The sequence below is a fragment of the Lissotriton vulgaris genome, chromosome 6 (assembly GCF_964263255.1).
Source record: "Lissotriton vulgaris chromosome 6, aLisVul1.2, whole genome shotgun sequence".
NCBI classification, from domain to species: Eukaryota; Metazoa; Chordata; class Amphibia; order Caudata; family Salamandridae; genus Lissotriton; species Lissotriton vulgaris.
Genome location: NC_141694.1, coordinates 1,045,732,784 through 1,045,748,447, shown reverse-complemented (window position 1 = coordinate 1,045,748,447; position 15,664 = coordinate 1,045,732,784). Strand labels below are relative to the sequence as shown.

The window sequence follows — 15,664 nt, the reverse complement described above, 5'->3', positions numbered from 1 at the left end:
TAGTCAACAGTGGGTGCATAAAATAAGTCAGTAAGTATCTACACTGCGTCAAGTCACTGCCTAAGAGTCAACATTGCGCTACAATTCCAAGTTGCTAAAGTACAAAATCATGTGTGAAGAGAAACAAATGTAAATATTTAAAATCAAACAATATTAAAAGGAATGCTTATTAAAATGAGTTTATTAAAAAGTAGGAACAATGATATCACAAAATTCACTCTAAGTGATTATCTAGAACACACTATTTTTACATTATTAAAAAACATTTGTCAATTTACAAATATTCCAAAAAAGAAAAACAAACTGTCGACGCAGCGTTTCGGTGATTAAAGTATTTCAACACCTTCTTCAGGACAATAGAGCAATTTAAAAATCTGAATAACAATAAAAACTCTGTTAGAAGCGAAGAACATTCCTTTTTTCTACAAATAACGAGAACACACTTTTTTTTAGCAACTTAGAAAAATAGCTCTCTTTGAACTTTTATCAATGCTATACCAGTTATCTACAGTATCTGAGGGTTCTACTGGTTACTTTAAGATTTTATAAAATTTTTTTTATTTTTTAAATATTTTTTTAAATAAGTTAAAACTAAGAGGGATCCTAGGTAATGAAGAAGGAACCAGCATAATGCATTCGATATGATTCATGTAATTTATTTGCTAAAATTCTTTTTAGGAGGAGAATTCCAATGATGCGAGAGAAATAGAAGAGAATTCCAATGATGGAAGTCAACCATCAAAAAGAAGACGCATGGGATCAGGCGATAGCACTCGAAGCGCAAGAAGTTGTGAAACAAGTCAGGATTTTGGGTATTGTGTATTTTTTATCCTTATATTCTTTCAAGCATTGATCAGTGATATATTAACCACTCTTTTTCTGAAGAGATGAATGTGTTTATTTAGTCTTTGTAGCAGAAATGATGAAAAGTACATAGGTTATAATGCCATGTGAGCAAACTTAGCATTCAGTTACATTAGAGTACCTAGAAACAGTTAACAATTGATGGTTATAATGAATACATGGCAAACTGGCAAGGGATAGTATAGGGTGAGTATATTAGTGCAGTAGTACAGCTTAATCCATGTAGCCAGGATTGGAGTCTTTCGTACTGGATTGCCCTGCCGTCTTGGGCAGTGTCAGTAGCATTTCCTTGTAAAGAAGGTAAGGTTTTTGAGATGTATAGATTGCAGTAAGGCTTCCGTTTAGGGGGATTGGGTTTCAGTGTAAATGCCCATGGCTGGAAAATGAGCAGAAAAAAAAGTTGAAACATGCTTTTTTTTCTTGGCTGTGAGGGGTAGATATGGTGAACAATGAGTGGTGCATATCTGCGAATGCCAGTGGCACCAGTCTTGGTTAGGAGTGGAGAAACAGTCTTGGAGATGGAAGACCGTTACTCAAAGTGACAGAGGAGAATGGATCCTTGCCAAGTGTAAAGTAAGCTGAAGACACACTATAAAATCAATATATGGAATTATGCATTCTGGCTCGATGAAGCACTAAATAAGCTTAGAGAGGAGAATGTTTATACCCTGCACATCTGTGGCAAGTAGGTATTCATTTTTTCCCCTTTTGCAAAATTATGCAATTGACTCACCAGATGGATGCTAGGCTTGTTCGAGTGAGTTGCATATTCAGCAGTGAGGGGGACAGGTGAGTGGGGTGTCCCATGAGTGCAGGATTAGTAGTGTGCTTGTGTGACTGCAGGGTGAGGTATAGGGTGAACAGCGCATGTGCATTGTGAGTGCAGAGTGATCACTGTGCGTGCAGGCTGAGCAGCTGAATGGTGTGAGTGCATGGTGATCAGTGTGAGTGCATTGTGATCGCTGTGAGTGCAGGGTGAGCATGAAAGTGAAGGGCAAGAATGAGGAGTGAGTTGTCTGAATGCAGGGTGCATTCCCAGACACTTGAAGTCACTCACCATGTTATTGACAGCGGCATAGGGTTTAAGATCTAAGTTAAACTATTGCTATTATGGCATTAATCGGGGATCGAGGGTGGAGGAAACAAATAATGTGCTGATCCTGCAACAAACTTCCAGTCCTAGGGTTAGGGTTGCCAGCAGATTATTTTGATGGCCCAGTAAGTACAAAAATAAGATGTCACCTAAAGCTGTATTTTAAGCACTTATCTGTGCATACTTTGAAGAGCAAATATAAATAGAAAGCACTTTTAATTGTGTTCTAGGGCTCCCTCAATGATCCATGACTGATAATGAAAGAGAACAAAGACAGAAAAGTCACATAATGAATGAATACATACTTTTTTATTTTTTAAGTCTATTTAGTGTCAAGAGGTGGTCTCTGCGGGCTCTTTAAACAACACAAGCAGGCCTTTTTCTTTTGGCAACCCTACTTAATAGTTCTTTTCATGAAATGCATTCTAACACTACAGCAGTAAATGTTAAATACATATGTTAGGAATAGGCAGAGTGGGGACCCAGGGGGTACTGTAACCAGGAAAACCCTAAGCCTCTGTAACCAGTTTACAAAGGTATGTAAATATGCAAATGGTCTTTAAAGACCTGTGGAAAAACTCTGGGCGTGCCGCAGATAAGACTCCATACACTGCCCTGCTGAGACCCCAGCAGCTCAAGTTGCACTGCAGCAGCCCGGGCTGAGACGCTGGATGGGGGAAGAGGGGGGCTGAAGCCCTTGGCAGAAGTGTAACTGGGAATGTGCGACTCCCTTTGCATCGGTCCACAGCCCCCCTGGGGGTCGTGCCCCACAGTTTGAAGACCCCTTATCTAGACCTTCCTTCACTATGTGAGCACAGGGCTATTATATTAGCGAGCTCTGGGATTATCACCGGACTCCATACCTTGTTTGTGTAGTTAGATGATCCACATCATAGGTGTATGAGCACACCATGGACGTTTGTTATCGTGCGGGATCCTTTTTGATCTGCCAGAATTAAGGACATAGTGTTGCCTATAACAAGACTGAGTTTTTGGATAATATAATCCGGTGTTTTAAATTCCTTGCCATACATTAAAAACAACCTCCATTGGAATTAATACTTATTCAAATTGATGTGGATGGACTGATTCCCGAATGACTTTCTGCCAAATTTGACATTAATAGCGGTGCTTCGGCCCAGTCAGTCATCCCTTTCTTTCTTTTAACCTTTATATTCATCGAGTATACATCTGCTATTAAATTATCTGCTGAGTTAGTGTTAACAACGGTTTCTGCCCGCAAAACAAGTTTACAGATACCGAAATTCAGTGCAATAGACGGTCTCCTGATGAAGGCAGCAATGCAGAAACGTGCGTAGTTCCCATCTACCGCATTGCCTCCATCAACTCTACGGCTATCGTATACTTACTATCAATGATGGAATTGTATGTTGAATAACATGAATCATTTTATCTGAATTCTATATATGTTCTGTACATGGATTTGCTTATGTCATTATGTATTTTTTTATATGAATTCCTATATATCTATAAAAAAAAGAGGAAAAAAATGTGATTTCCAAAACAAATCATAAATAATAATAAAATGAAATATATTTTTTTTGAAATACTTGTGTAATTTTGATGACTTGATTGATAACAATAGTGGTTGCTTATTTCTTAAGTACCTAGAGTATTTTGTCAATCATTTGACCTAACTAGCTATAGACTTTTACTTAATGTCTACCTACCTCTATACTCCAGGGTCTCAGGCCGTAAACGCCAATAACTAACTCCATGCTGTCACAATTAGGTCACCCCATAGAGAGGACAGCACACATTTCATCAAGCACTAGAATTACCATGAAGGAGCCCAGGTTGGCCTACTCCCTGATCTTACCAACACACTGCCAACTGAAAATTAATGATACAGAGATGCATGTAAGGAACTTGGTAAGCTTCCTACTGAATGATTCAGATGAAAAGTTTCTAGAAGTGATTGAACACCCACTGCTGCACACACTCTCTGACAGAGGAATTCAGGTCAACTGGAATACACCCATTGAGGCCACTTAGCTGTCAAACAACTCAACCATCCTTACCATTACAAACCTCTTTTCCTGCAGTCGCACAAACTAGAACTCCAGGTCGATCTGATGCAAACTCTTGCAAATGCAGTAACCAGCAAGGACTCAAAAATAGCAAACCTGGAAGCCTAGATAAGTGTCTTTTTCCAGGCTGGCGGGACTATGACCTGCACCAGTACTCCAGCTAATCTTTGCACTCTCCGGGAATTACTCTCAATCCTGGTAGGTGATCTTAAAACTAATCATTTCACAAAAGAAGAGGTCAAAGCTGTGGACTGTAGGAAGCTGGCGTTTTATGTAGTGTACCAAAATGAGGTACACTGTTTAAAAAGTCCAGATGATCCTTTATTGGAGTACAGGGTTTAAATCAATAATCCCAAATGCTGTTTTGTGGTAGTGTGGGTGAGCAGTTTAGGCTTATTTGAGTGTAGTGTTAAGCATTCAATATGGGGGCCCATATAACGAAGTCATTTTTTAAATAAACCTGCTTGGATCCTATTTGACCCTGGAGTCTTATGCCTCGACATGTGACTAATAGCTCTCATAACTTCAGAGACCGAATATGATAGGCCAGCAGTAACCTTCTCAGAGCGACCATTAAATAATGTCTGTCCTCGGCTTTCATCTAGGACAGCAATATTGAAAGTATGGCCCGGGGGCCGCATGTGGCCCTCCTGACCTCTACATGCGGCCCCCTGTGCAGCAAGAGCACACCGCTGTTTATTTGACTCAGCACTATCATGAAGAAAAATGTTAAATATACAGCAACATCATATTTAAAGGTTAATTGCAGTTAGGGAAAGGCAGTAACTAGGCCCCTAACTTTAGGAACACTTTCCTGTGTATAAATACGATCGTTTTTTCAAAATTCAATAAGTGTATTTAATTGACCTTAGTAAATCAAATGTTGCAGTACATTCAGAAGTATTTTTCTTAAAGTGATGTTTTTCAAACATGAATTTAGAAACGTTCATGCTTCCCCTCCCCACCCTGACAACAATGCTGTTAGTGATTACATGCAAGCACAGGAGATGGTTTTTAACAGCACACATCTTTAAGACATGTATTTCAAGTTCCTCTTGTATGATCATGAAGAAAAAGGAGGGAAATTAAAATACAATTGGCCATGGTCACACAATTTGGTCAAGTGGAGAAGCAAGGATTCATCCCAGGTTTTCTGGTTTCACATTACTCAATTTCGTTCAGCCACTAAATATACATGAATTGCTTCCCCTACACTGACTTTACACTTCCACTGTGCCTTGCTTTGCCCTTGCAAAATACCACTCCCACACGATGGCTCAGACACGGCGAAGCCGGAGACATGTAACGCTACAACACCTAGATAGGAGTTTCACTTTATAAAATGAAACACATACTCTCTTTTCAGAATAAGGCTTGGGGTTTTATTCATGCAATGCTCTCTAACAGAAAGGCTTTCCCAGATGTCAGTGAAAAACATTCAAATGTATATAGAGGTGTATATATATGTATAGTCAAGCAATAATAATACACTTGGCAAATGCAACCGTAAAAGGCCTGAATAATAATAATGAATAAAAAAGCAGCCAATAATAGTGGATGTCCAGCGAGAAATCTGAAAAATATATACACTAAATACATCAAATGATTACTTTGGATGTGCACTCTGACTCACTCACACATCACAAAGAAAACACCTCAACTGATTATAGCCACTGACCACACATCACAATGGCACTAATCAAAAACAAATCACTTCCACCTGGCACAAACATTGCAACTTAGCCCACTCCAGACTGGGGTATTTTCAGCCAGGGTTAAGAGTTTCAGCAACTAAGGTTCCGCTATACTGAAATAGATGAGTTTGTCCCCATTCGGATTTTAAACAATCCCGGTTTCTAAATCAACAAACCTCAGCTTTATAGTCTCAAAACACACTAGAAGGTTCAAGAGATCATCCCTTTGCGCCAAGGAAACTTACTGGAATTGGCCACCTCCCAAGCAAGCTTTCTAAAGGCGAAAGGAGTTCCCATGTTCCTTCTGCATTCTCACATGTTCCAGCCTTTATCTTAACTAAGCTTACGAAAGCCATTGAGGGTACATTAAAAAATCTCTTCCAGAAACAAAATAATGCAACCTTGAACGTGATTAACCCAAACAACTTGCAAACACACTGGGGGCTTGTCTGTGCGCCCAAAAAACTCAAGCAAGGCAGTGTCAGAATTCAGGATGACATGAGGCCATGTCAAAGCCAATAGTAAGAACTTCATAATACTTCCCAATGTACAACACAATGCACATTTGTGCAACACTACTCATAACCCGCACTTCGAGACCAAAAAGTACATTCCAAATCTCTCTCCGTCGCTTTCTCATGCTTTCAAATGTACATCCCACACGTTCTGTTCTTGGCAAGCTGTTCTACTCTGACAGCTCCCACTTTAAGACTCCAAGATTACATGAAAGAAACCTTCATGAAAAAAAAGCATAGGCAGGATGTCGTACATTCATGCAAGGGTAAAATGACACACCAAAGTCAATTAAAATGATGGTATTCAAAGGTTATCATGTGGTGTCAAACCATAAGAGTGCCTCTAGCACTACACGCTGGCATCCATGCGGCCCTCGGTCACACCAACGACCAAACTTTGCAACCCCCAGGAAAATGTTTGCGAGTATCCATGATCTAGAAGAGAGATTACTGAAAAAGGGGCAAATCATTGTGTTTCTGTTCTCACTGGGGCCTCACCAGGTAGGAGTCCTCTGCCAGAAAGTGATTTAGAATTTTCACTGGCTTGCTACAAATGATCCCATATATCTGCCTTAAGGGATTCCTTTCTTTCTTTTAACACCTTCTTATATGAGTCTCTTAACCAGTGAATCTCGTCCCTATCTCTTGGACGCAACTTATGTGCTGCCTTCAAAGCCCTCCGCACCTTTCAGCAATCTCTATTAAACCACAGGTAGTTCTTCGAGGCAAGTCGTTCTACATCGGCCAATGTGAGGGCTGATTTAACACCGGCACAAAGGTTAGAACAGGCGAAAATGATTTCCTTGAGGCATAAGCCGGGATTGAAGTAGTTCTCCACCTCAAGGCTGAGATTCTTAAACAGTAATTCAGAAACGTTTTCAGGAACCATTTTCTCCCACCTTACCCTTCTGCCTTGATCTGTAACAGCCAGTGGATCCTGCTCTGTGGCTAATAGGGTGAGCTGTTTGCTCTGAGAAAGCACAAGAGCAACTGCATTATGATCACGCCACCCATTTAACCGCTTAATCCACCATTGCCTGTAGGAGGGACATAGAAATTAAATTTTTTTTTTATTATATATAAAGACCTTTATTGTAAGCAAAGCCATTGACATCACCAAGTATTTACATTTTCACCTTGCACTGTATCATGCACCATAAAATACATGCGAGCGATGATCAAGAAGAACCTTACACAGCCTTATTGCCGGCACCCCGGAGGCCCGGCGGCATGGTGAAGTGTCGTAATTCTAGTATTACCAAGTGCAATGTCTCTCCATGGGTAGTTTATTAGAGCAGTGTGTCAACTGGCAATCCCCAACTGCGATCGCGACAAGAAGGTCTAGTATCGAAATGCGGTCAATATAACTACCCCAACTGAACCCCAACCCCTCCCCCCAGAGTGTGGCTTTGGAACTGCTAACCCCATCCAGTCATGTGTACCTCAAGGTGTGCCTGCCATGTGCCCCGTGTCGTCCCATCGTAAATGAATGCCCCCCCCAGTGCCACCCCCAGTCGTGCCCCAGAATCAGGAGCCTCAATGTAGCCCCCTCCCGTCCCGTAGCACCCCCAGACCACTCCCCTCGGGGACAGAAATGCATGCGTTCAAACCACTATTCCTCCACCCGGTCTTGGAGTTCAGCTACTTCAGACGTGTCAGAGTCGCCATCTCCCCCCTTATGCAGGTATTCTTTGTAAAGATCCCAGAAATTCTTGGGCCTACTCCTGGGCGGTAACAGGTCGCTGTACAGTTCCGTTTGAGTGCAGCAGTACTGTAGGTCCCGCAACCATCTTGTTTTGGCCGGTATGGGCCCACGCATCCAACAGGCCGCCACCACCCTTCTGGCCAACAGCAGGGCCATATCGACCATCCGGCGCAGAGAAGGGGCCAATGGCTTAGAGTAACCAAGGAGCGCGAGCGCGGGAGTGCGCGGCAGGGACTCCCCCAGATTCTGGTCAAGTTCCGCAAATACCTCCTCCCAGAATGCTCGTACACCGGGACAAAGCCACGCTAAATGGAAGAAGTCTGCCACTAATGTTCGGCAACGCTCACACTCCGCATTAGGGCGAAGGCCATAGCGGTGCAGTCGTTCGGGGGTATAGTACACCCGTTGAAGGAATTTGAAATGCACCAGCCTGTGCCTGCCATTTAGGGAAATCTTGCGCGTGCTGGAGCAGCAATATCTCCACATAACGTCGTCTATGGGGGTTTGCAAATCGTTCTGCCAGGCCGCTCTAGCTTTAGAGGGTTGTGGGCGCTGATGCGCCACTCCCAACCTGTTGACCTGTGAAATAAGCTTTGCGGGTGATGTGGATTTAATAATGTAGGTCAGTTCCGGGATCTCCTCAGGCTCCTCCATGGTAGAGCCCAGGACCTCTCTGAACGCAGAGCGAAGTCTGTGAAATTGAAATTTCTGTAGCAAGGAAGGGCCCGACTCCGTGGGAGTAAGCTGATCCCAGGTTTTCAAAGTGCCTTCGGAGAACAAATCCTCCATCCTCGCTATGCCGAGGGCACGCAAGGCCTCAACTACTCCTCTCTCGCCCAACGGGTCCAGCCAGAGGGCCCATTCTACAGGCATCAATGGGGAGTACAAAAGGGCGCATCCGCGGGAACGCACCAGGGAGTTCCAGGCGTGATTGGTCGCTTTAAGGGAGTCCATCCGGCCGATCGATCGATTCGTGGGAAGGCAGATCGTGGCAGGCAGAGGGAGTGGGTCCGCAAACAACCGCTCCAGTATGAGGTGCGGCGTGCGTGCATCACCGTGAATCCACGAGTGCAGGTGCGAAGCCTGCGCAACTCGATAGTAGCGCTCTAGATCCGGAGCTCCCAAGCCCCCCATCTCACAGGGGAGAGTAAGGATTGTCCACCGTACTCTTGGTTGCTTGTCGCCCCAGGCCAGACGGATCATGACTTGGGTAAGTTGTTTAAAAAATGCTCTCGACAGAACCACAGGTTAGTTAAGGAAAAGGAACAGGAATCGGGGAAGCACTATCATTTTCATAATAGCGATCCTGCCCAGAAGGGAGAGCGGGAGTTTGACCCAGGCATCGACATCATCAACCAATTTGTTGTACGCAACTCCGTAGTTGTCCCTAACCAGGACCTCAGGATCAGTATGCAGACGGATACCCAAATAACGGACTGAGTCAGTGGACCACTGTAGTGGGTACTCCATAGCAAAGGGTTGTGTTACCGGGGTGAGAGGAAAAGCTATGGACTTGTCCCAGTTCACCCTCAAGCCCGGGAGCGATCCAAAGTGGACCACCTCCCGAAGAACCGCGGACAGGTTAGATTCCGGGTTCCGGACATACAGTAGTGTGTCATCAGCGTACGTCGAAATCCCTATTTTGTAAGTGGGAAAACTTATACCCTCCAGACTGTGGTACTCCCGTATAGCGCAAGCGAGGGGCTCCGCGACCAGCGCATAGAGCAACGGCGACAGAGGGCAGCCCTGCCGAGTGCCCCTACCAATATATACCGGCTCCGACACTCTGTCTCCCAGCCGAAGTCTGGCAGAAGGCCGATGGTACAGCGCCCCTATTCTCTGCAGGAACGGTTCGCCAAGGCCCAGCTTTCGCAGTACTCTGACCATGAAAGGCCACTCAACAGAGTCGAACGCCTTTTCCATGTCAAGGAAGATTGCCAGCGCCCTGTTATCCTGCTTGACATGTTGCATTGTGCCCAGCACCGTGCGGATGGTGTAAGTTAAATTCCTGCATGGGACAAATCCGGACTGCTCCGGGGCGACAAGATCTGGGACCAGCAAGGCCAGCCGGTTGGCTAGGACTTTTGCGTAGATCTTTGCATCTACGTTCAGCAGGCTGAGTGGCCTGTACGAGCCGCAGAGGTCCGGTGGTTTCCCTGGCTTAGGTATAGTAATCAGCAACGCCTCACGCATGGTGGGCGGCATCTCGCCATCCTCGCAGATAGCATCAAAGAGGGCAACCAAGTGCGGGAGCAGAATGTCTTTGAAGGCTTTATAAAAGCCAACCGTGAGTCCGTCGGAACCCGGCGCACTTCCCGATTTCATGCTCGCTAGAGCCTCTAGTATTTCGTCCTGGTGAAAGGGGGCCATCAAAAATTCCCTATCCGAGTTCTTGAGGAACGGCATGGCAATGTGGTCCAAATAATCGTCCATTTCGCTCTCGACTCCCTGCGTCTTGGACTGATATAGCTCAGCATAATATCGTCTAAAGGTCCCTAATATCTGCTCCTCATCTGAGACCGTGTCACCCTCCGGGGTCCTTAGCTCCTCAACAACCAGAGGCCGTCGAGAGCCCCGAACCATACGAGCATACGAGCAAGCAAGGCACCTGGCCTGTCCCCCTCACCATACACTCGGGCAGTGGCGTACTTGCCCATATAAAGAATCTCTCTATCCGCCAGAGCCTGAAACTCGGACAGGAGTTGGGTGAGCGCCGGGCCATCTGCAGTACCAAGTGTCGACAATTGTCGAGCCTCCAGCTCCGCTATCCTAGTCTCCACACTAGTGAGTTCCCGCCTGATGGAACGTAGCACACTGGAGTGCTTAGCCATGGCCATACCCCTAATGTACACCTTAAAAGCCTTCCAAACTGTAAAAAAGTCATCGACCGAGCCTTGGTTAGTAGCAAAATATTGGTCTATATCTTCTGCAAGCTCCCCCCGGAAGGCATCTAGCAGAGCGAAAGGAGGGAACCTCCAAGTGAAGGCCGGTATCCCCTTTCTGGCAGTGGAAAGGTGTAATAGAATGAGGGAGTGGTCCGAGAGTGTGCGTGGGAGAACCTCGCAAGCGCTGATACCACCCAGGACCGAGGGAGATGCTAACCAGTAATCTATCCTGGTGTGCACATTGTGGAAGGCTGAATAGTGCGTGAAGCCGCCCGTCGTGGGGTGTTTGTCTCTCCAGACATCCACTAGGTCTAATTTAGTCATCTCGGCTTTCATACGTGCGGCCGAGGCCACCGGGCGCCGAGCAGGGCCCGCGGAGCAGTCCCTGGATGGGTCGAACACAAAATTAAAATCCCCCCCCCCCCCCCCCCCCCCCCCACAACGTCCCAGGCTGAGCATGTAACCTGCAAAGGGCAGACAAAGTCGCATAGAATTCAGGGTGATCATAGTTGGGGCCATAAACATTTACTACCAGCAGATCAAGACCTTTACCCACACACCTAGCCAGGACGTACCTGCCCTCCGAGTCTGCGTGTACCGGTATCAATTTCAGTTGTGATGTAGGATTGGCCCAGATCAGCACCCCCCGGGAATGTGTCGTGAAGCCTGCAGCCACTATGTTCCCCGCCAACCCCCTAGATTGTAACATCCTGCTGGTGAGTGGCAAGTGCGTTTCCTGCAACAGGGCCAGATCAACATGATGTCTATGGAGATAGCCGAGGACCTTCCTCAGCTTACGAAAGTCGTTCAGGCCCCGAACATTCCAGGTCATCAATTTCAGCTTATGCGGGATACCTGTGGGTGCATTCAGTGTTGCATTAGACATTGCATGATACAGGATTAAATCTCCTCAATCAGGGCTGCGAACCATCACGTGCGCAGACCATTGGTCTGAGCGCCTCTGAAAAAGGGGGGTGGGTGAGGGGCAGCTCCGGCTGGGAGCTGGGCAAGGGGAGGGAGAGGGAGCAGGGGGAGGGGGAGCGGGTGGAGGGGGGAAAAGGGTGGACTAAAAAAAAGAAAATCTATGAGATGGAAATGAATATGACTTGGGCTGGTATCAGATTCATGGTTAACAGACAACGTAGGAAATGTAAACGTGTCATTAATGTCAGACATTAGGATATGCACCATTAATGTAGGTGGTCTAAACGACTGGAAGAAACGGCAAAGATTGAGTCACTTGGTCAAATCAAATAATATAGACATAGTGTGCATTCAGGAAACCCATATACCCTGGGCTAAAAGGAAGCTGCTGGAGATGCGGGGGTATACCATGATTGGATGTTCAACACAATCATCTACGATTAGAGGTGTGGCTATTTTAGCAAAAAGTAATCTGGGTGGAGTGAAACGCAGTAAAACTGATGGGTCTGGTAGGTGGGTCCTAGTGGAATTGAACTTGGGATTTACATTATGTGTGATATATGGCCCAAATGAAGACGACCCAATGGTTTATGATAAACTGGAAGAAGAGTTGGCTAATTGGACCACCCCGATGATAGTGTGTGGGGATATGAATATCTCAGCGGACTGGCAACAGGGAAGTAGATATACAGGTCGTAAACGTAAAGTAAATAGAGCTCTCGGCTCCTTAATTCAGTCTCATGGCTTGGTGGAGGTTTGGGGAGAAAAAATGTCTGGGGATCGAGGCTATACATATTTTTCCCACCCGGCACAGAAATATTCTAAATTGGATTATTTTTTTGTGACAATGAGGAAAATTGGCAAGGTTAAAATAGTCAAATTACCTAGAATAGATCTGGGACCCCCATGCCCAAGGGTGGAGGAGGAGGATAAGGTGCTATTGGATTTGGATATAACAGCAGGGGAGATAAAGATTGCACTGAATGAACTGGCAGCGGGTAAAGCGGCAGGCCCAGATGGCTTACCAATAGAGGTTTATAGGGTTTTAGGAGAGGAACTTCTTCCTTTGCTTGAAGATTTATTTAATGGAATAATTTGTTCTGGTAAGTTCCCGGATACATGGAAACAGACAAATATCGTAATTTTCCATAAGAAGGGAAAACCGGAGGAGAATCCCGGCTCATATCGGCCGATTTCGCTGATAAATGCGGATGCCAAACTTTACTCCAAAGTATGGGCGAAAAGGCTAGGAAGGATTATTGGTCAACTTGTTTCACCCTGGCAGCATGGGTTTGTCCCAGGGAGAGACACCACGGAACATACAGCGCGGGCAATCTCGCTATTTGATGCAATGGCTGCTGCGGGGAGAGATATGGCCATGATCCTTTTAGACGCCGAAAAGGCTTTCGACCGTGTGGTCTGGGATTTTCTGTGGGATGTATTGGCCAGAAGGGGCTTTGGGGAGAAATGCAGGAAAGCAATTAAAGCTATGTATATGGATCCTGTAGCCAGAATCACCTCAATGGGATTACAATCGGAAGAGGTGGTGATTAGAAGAGGCACCCGTCAAGGATGCCCCTGTTCTCCTATACTTTTTTCACTCTATATAGACCCGTTAATTAGGAAGATTCTTGCTTCTGATAAAATAACTCCTGTTACAACTTACGGACATACTACCAAGTTATTGGCGTATGCGGATGATCTGGCAATCGTTACCACTAATCCACAAACGGCAATACTGGAATTAAGCCATTTGGCTCAGGAGTTCGGGATGTACTCTGGTTATAAGCTCAACACGGAAAAAACAATAATAATTTGTACAAAGAACATTCATAAAAGGGATCAAAGGTATGTGGACTCCGCGATCTATCTGGGAGTAAAAATTAATGCAAATGTAGATAAAATCATACAGGAAAATTACGTGCCCTTACTTACATCAATAGACAAAGAATTGAGAAGAATCGATGTACTACATCTGTCTTTGATTGGAAGGGTGAATGTCTTGAAAATGTCAATGTTTCCAAAATTACTGTATTTATTCCGTGCCATACCGTTACTCGTTGATGAGGGTTTGTTGAAAAAAATGGAAGCAGTGTTTTCACAATTTCTATGGCCATATGGAAAAATTCGTAGATCATTAGCTCAACTCTCTGCACCACTAGAGGGAGGAGGGTTATCGGCACCTAATTTAAGGTTCTATCATTGGGTCTGTTTAATGCTGCATATGAATTATTTATTGAATTACGATGTACTAGAGATGCCGCCTGGATCCCACAGAATTCCCTCAATATATGAATTATTAAGTGGAGACAGGGCTATGGGGATTTTAACACGAGAAATCAATGTCTTGTATTTTAAAAGGAGCAAAAGCAAAGTGATGTTAAGTGCGTGGGGTACATGGAAGGCGATTCTGAAATTTCTCAAGATCCCTAAGATCAATGGTACAGTAGATCTTTGGAGCTCAAGCCCATTCTTTCATCTAGGACAGAACAGAAATAGTGGCATATGGAAGAGGTTGGGTATTAGATGTCTGGGGGATGTCATGTGTAAGGATGAATTATTAGGGTTTGATGTTTTGCAACAAAAATATGGTATCCCTACGAACCACTGGCTCTTATATAAACAATTAGAACAAACAGTGAAACCACTAAGACCCAGGGTTTCCATTCAGGAGCTAAACCCGATTGTGAAATACGTAATAAATGGGGGCAAGAAGATTAAAATAGGGTATAGATATCTTCTACAGGGCTTGGGAGAGGACATTGGACAAATAGAAACTGCCTGGGCTCAAAGAATTGGGGATCCAGATATAGATGCAGATTATGCTCTGGCATTGAATAGAAAAGTACTAAGAGCAACTAATTTAAAAGCGCAGCATTATAAGATGGTGTTTAACCTTTACTTTACTCCCGCCAAGCTGTTTCAATGGGGTAAAAGAGATACTGATAGGTGTCCAAGGTGTAATCAAGGTCCGGCGGATTTATTGCATATGTTTTATTCCTGTCAGAATCTTAAGCCAGTTTTAACAGAAATGGAAAAGTTTTTATCGGGGCTGCTAGAGCGTCAAATTTCTCTATCCCCTTCTACTGTTTTGATTGGCAGGGATGAAAACCTTATAATCGAACAAGAAGTCGAAGCTTTTATCTTTCTGTGTGTGGCTGTTTTTAGAATCTTAATTGCGGCGGCCTGTAAAGATCCGATAGCTCCAACTTTTCAGATGTGGCTTGCGAGATTGCTTGGGACTCATAACATTGAGGAATGCCTATATAGCTTTAAAGGTAAAAAGAGGAAAGAGTACGGTAAAAAGATATGGGCTCCTCTTAGTAATTGGAGGAAAATGAGATGAATAATCTGAACAGTCCTTGAGTCTCCTTTACCGTTCTGGAATGTAACTTTTTCCTATGTGGCTAGTCTTGTAACAGTTTTTTGGAGGATTGCTAAGTTCTGGAAGATGTAGAAGATGTATATGTATATTTTTATTAGTAATGTCATATTTTACCATGTTCTTATCCAGCTGATATCTGTAAATGTGTATTTTTTATATTCTGATCCATCTCAATAAAAAAAAAAAAAAGACATTGCATGAGCTTACGGGTTGTATTAGTGGCAGGGATGGGCAAAACCGGACACAGCAGTACACTTGACCCCATGTTCGCCAGCCGGCATTTCCAAACCGGTACAGTTCCACAAAGCAGACCACACTCAATACGCACAAACCCCCCGAACAACCCAAGGCAACAACCCCCCCCAATTGTCCAGTCCCCGATCCCACCCCCCTTTCCCCCGCCCACCCACAGCCGACCACCCCCAACCAGGTCAGACAGGTCCCAAGAATCCCCCCCATCAACCCTCAAGTAGCAGAGTTTCCGTCAGTTCGATACCAACTCCCTGGAGAGTCGCACAACCAAAGGCACCGGGGCGAAGCGCGCCAAA

At 44.7% G+C, this 15,664-nt stretch overlaps 1 protein-coding gene across 2 annotated transcripts in view; it reads left to right on the top strand.

Moving 5' to 3' along the window:
- Window positions 1-675: 675 nt before the first annotated feature.
- Window positions 676-15,664, top strand: part of PHF10 (PHD finger protein 10) — a 678,055-nt gene continuing 663,066 nt past the window's right edge. For both annotated transcript variants that reach the window (XM_086927105.1, XM_086927104.1), the window contains exon 1: window positions 676-812. In XM_086927105.1, the coding sequence (XP_086783231.1) occupies window positions 754-812 (59 nt within the window). In that variant the 5' untranslated portion in view covers window positions 676-753. The remainder of the gene's footprint in view (window positions 813-15,664) is intronic.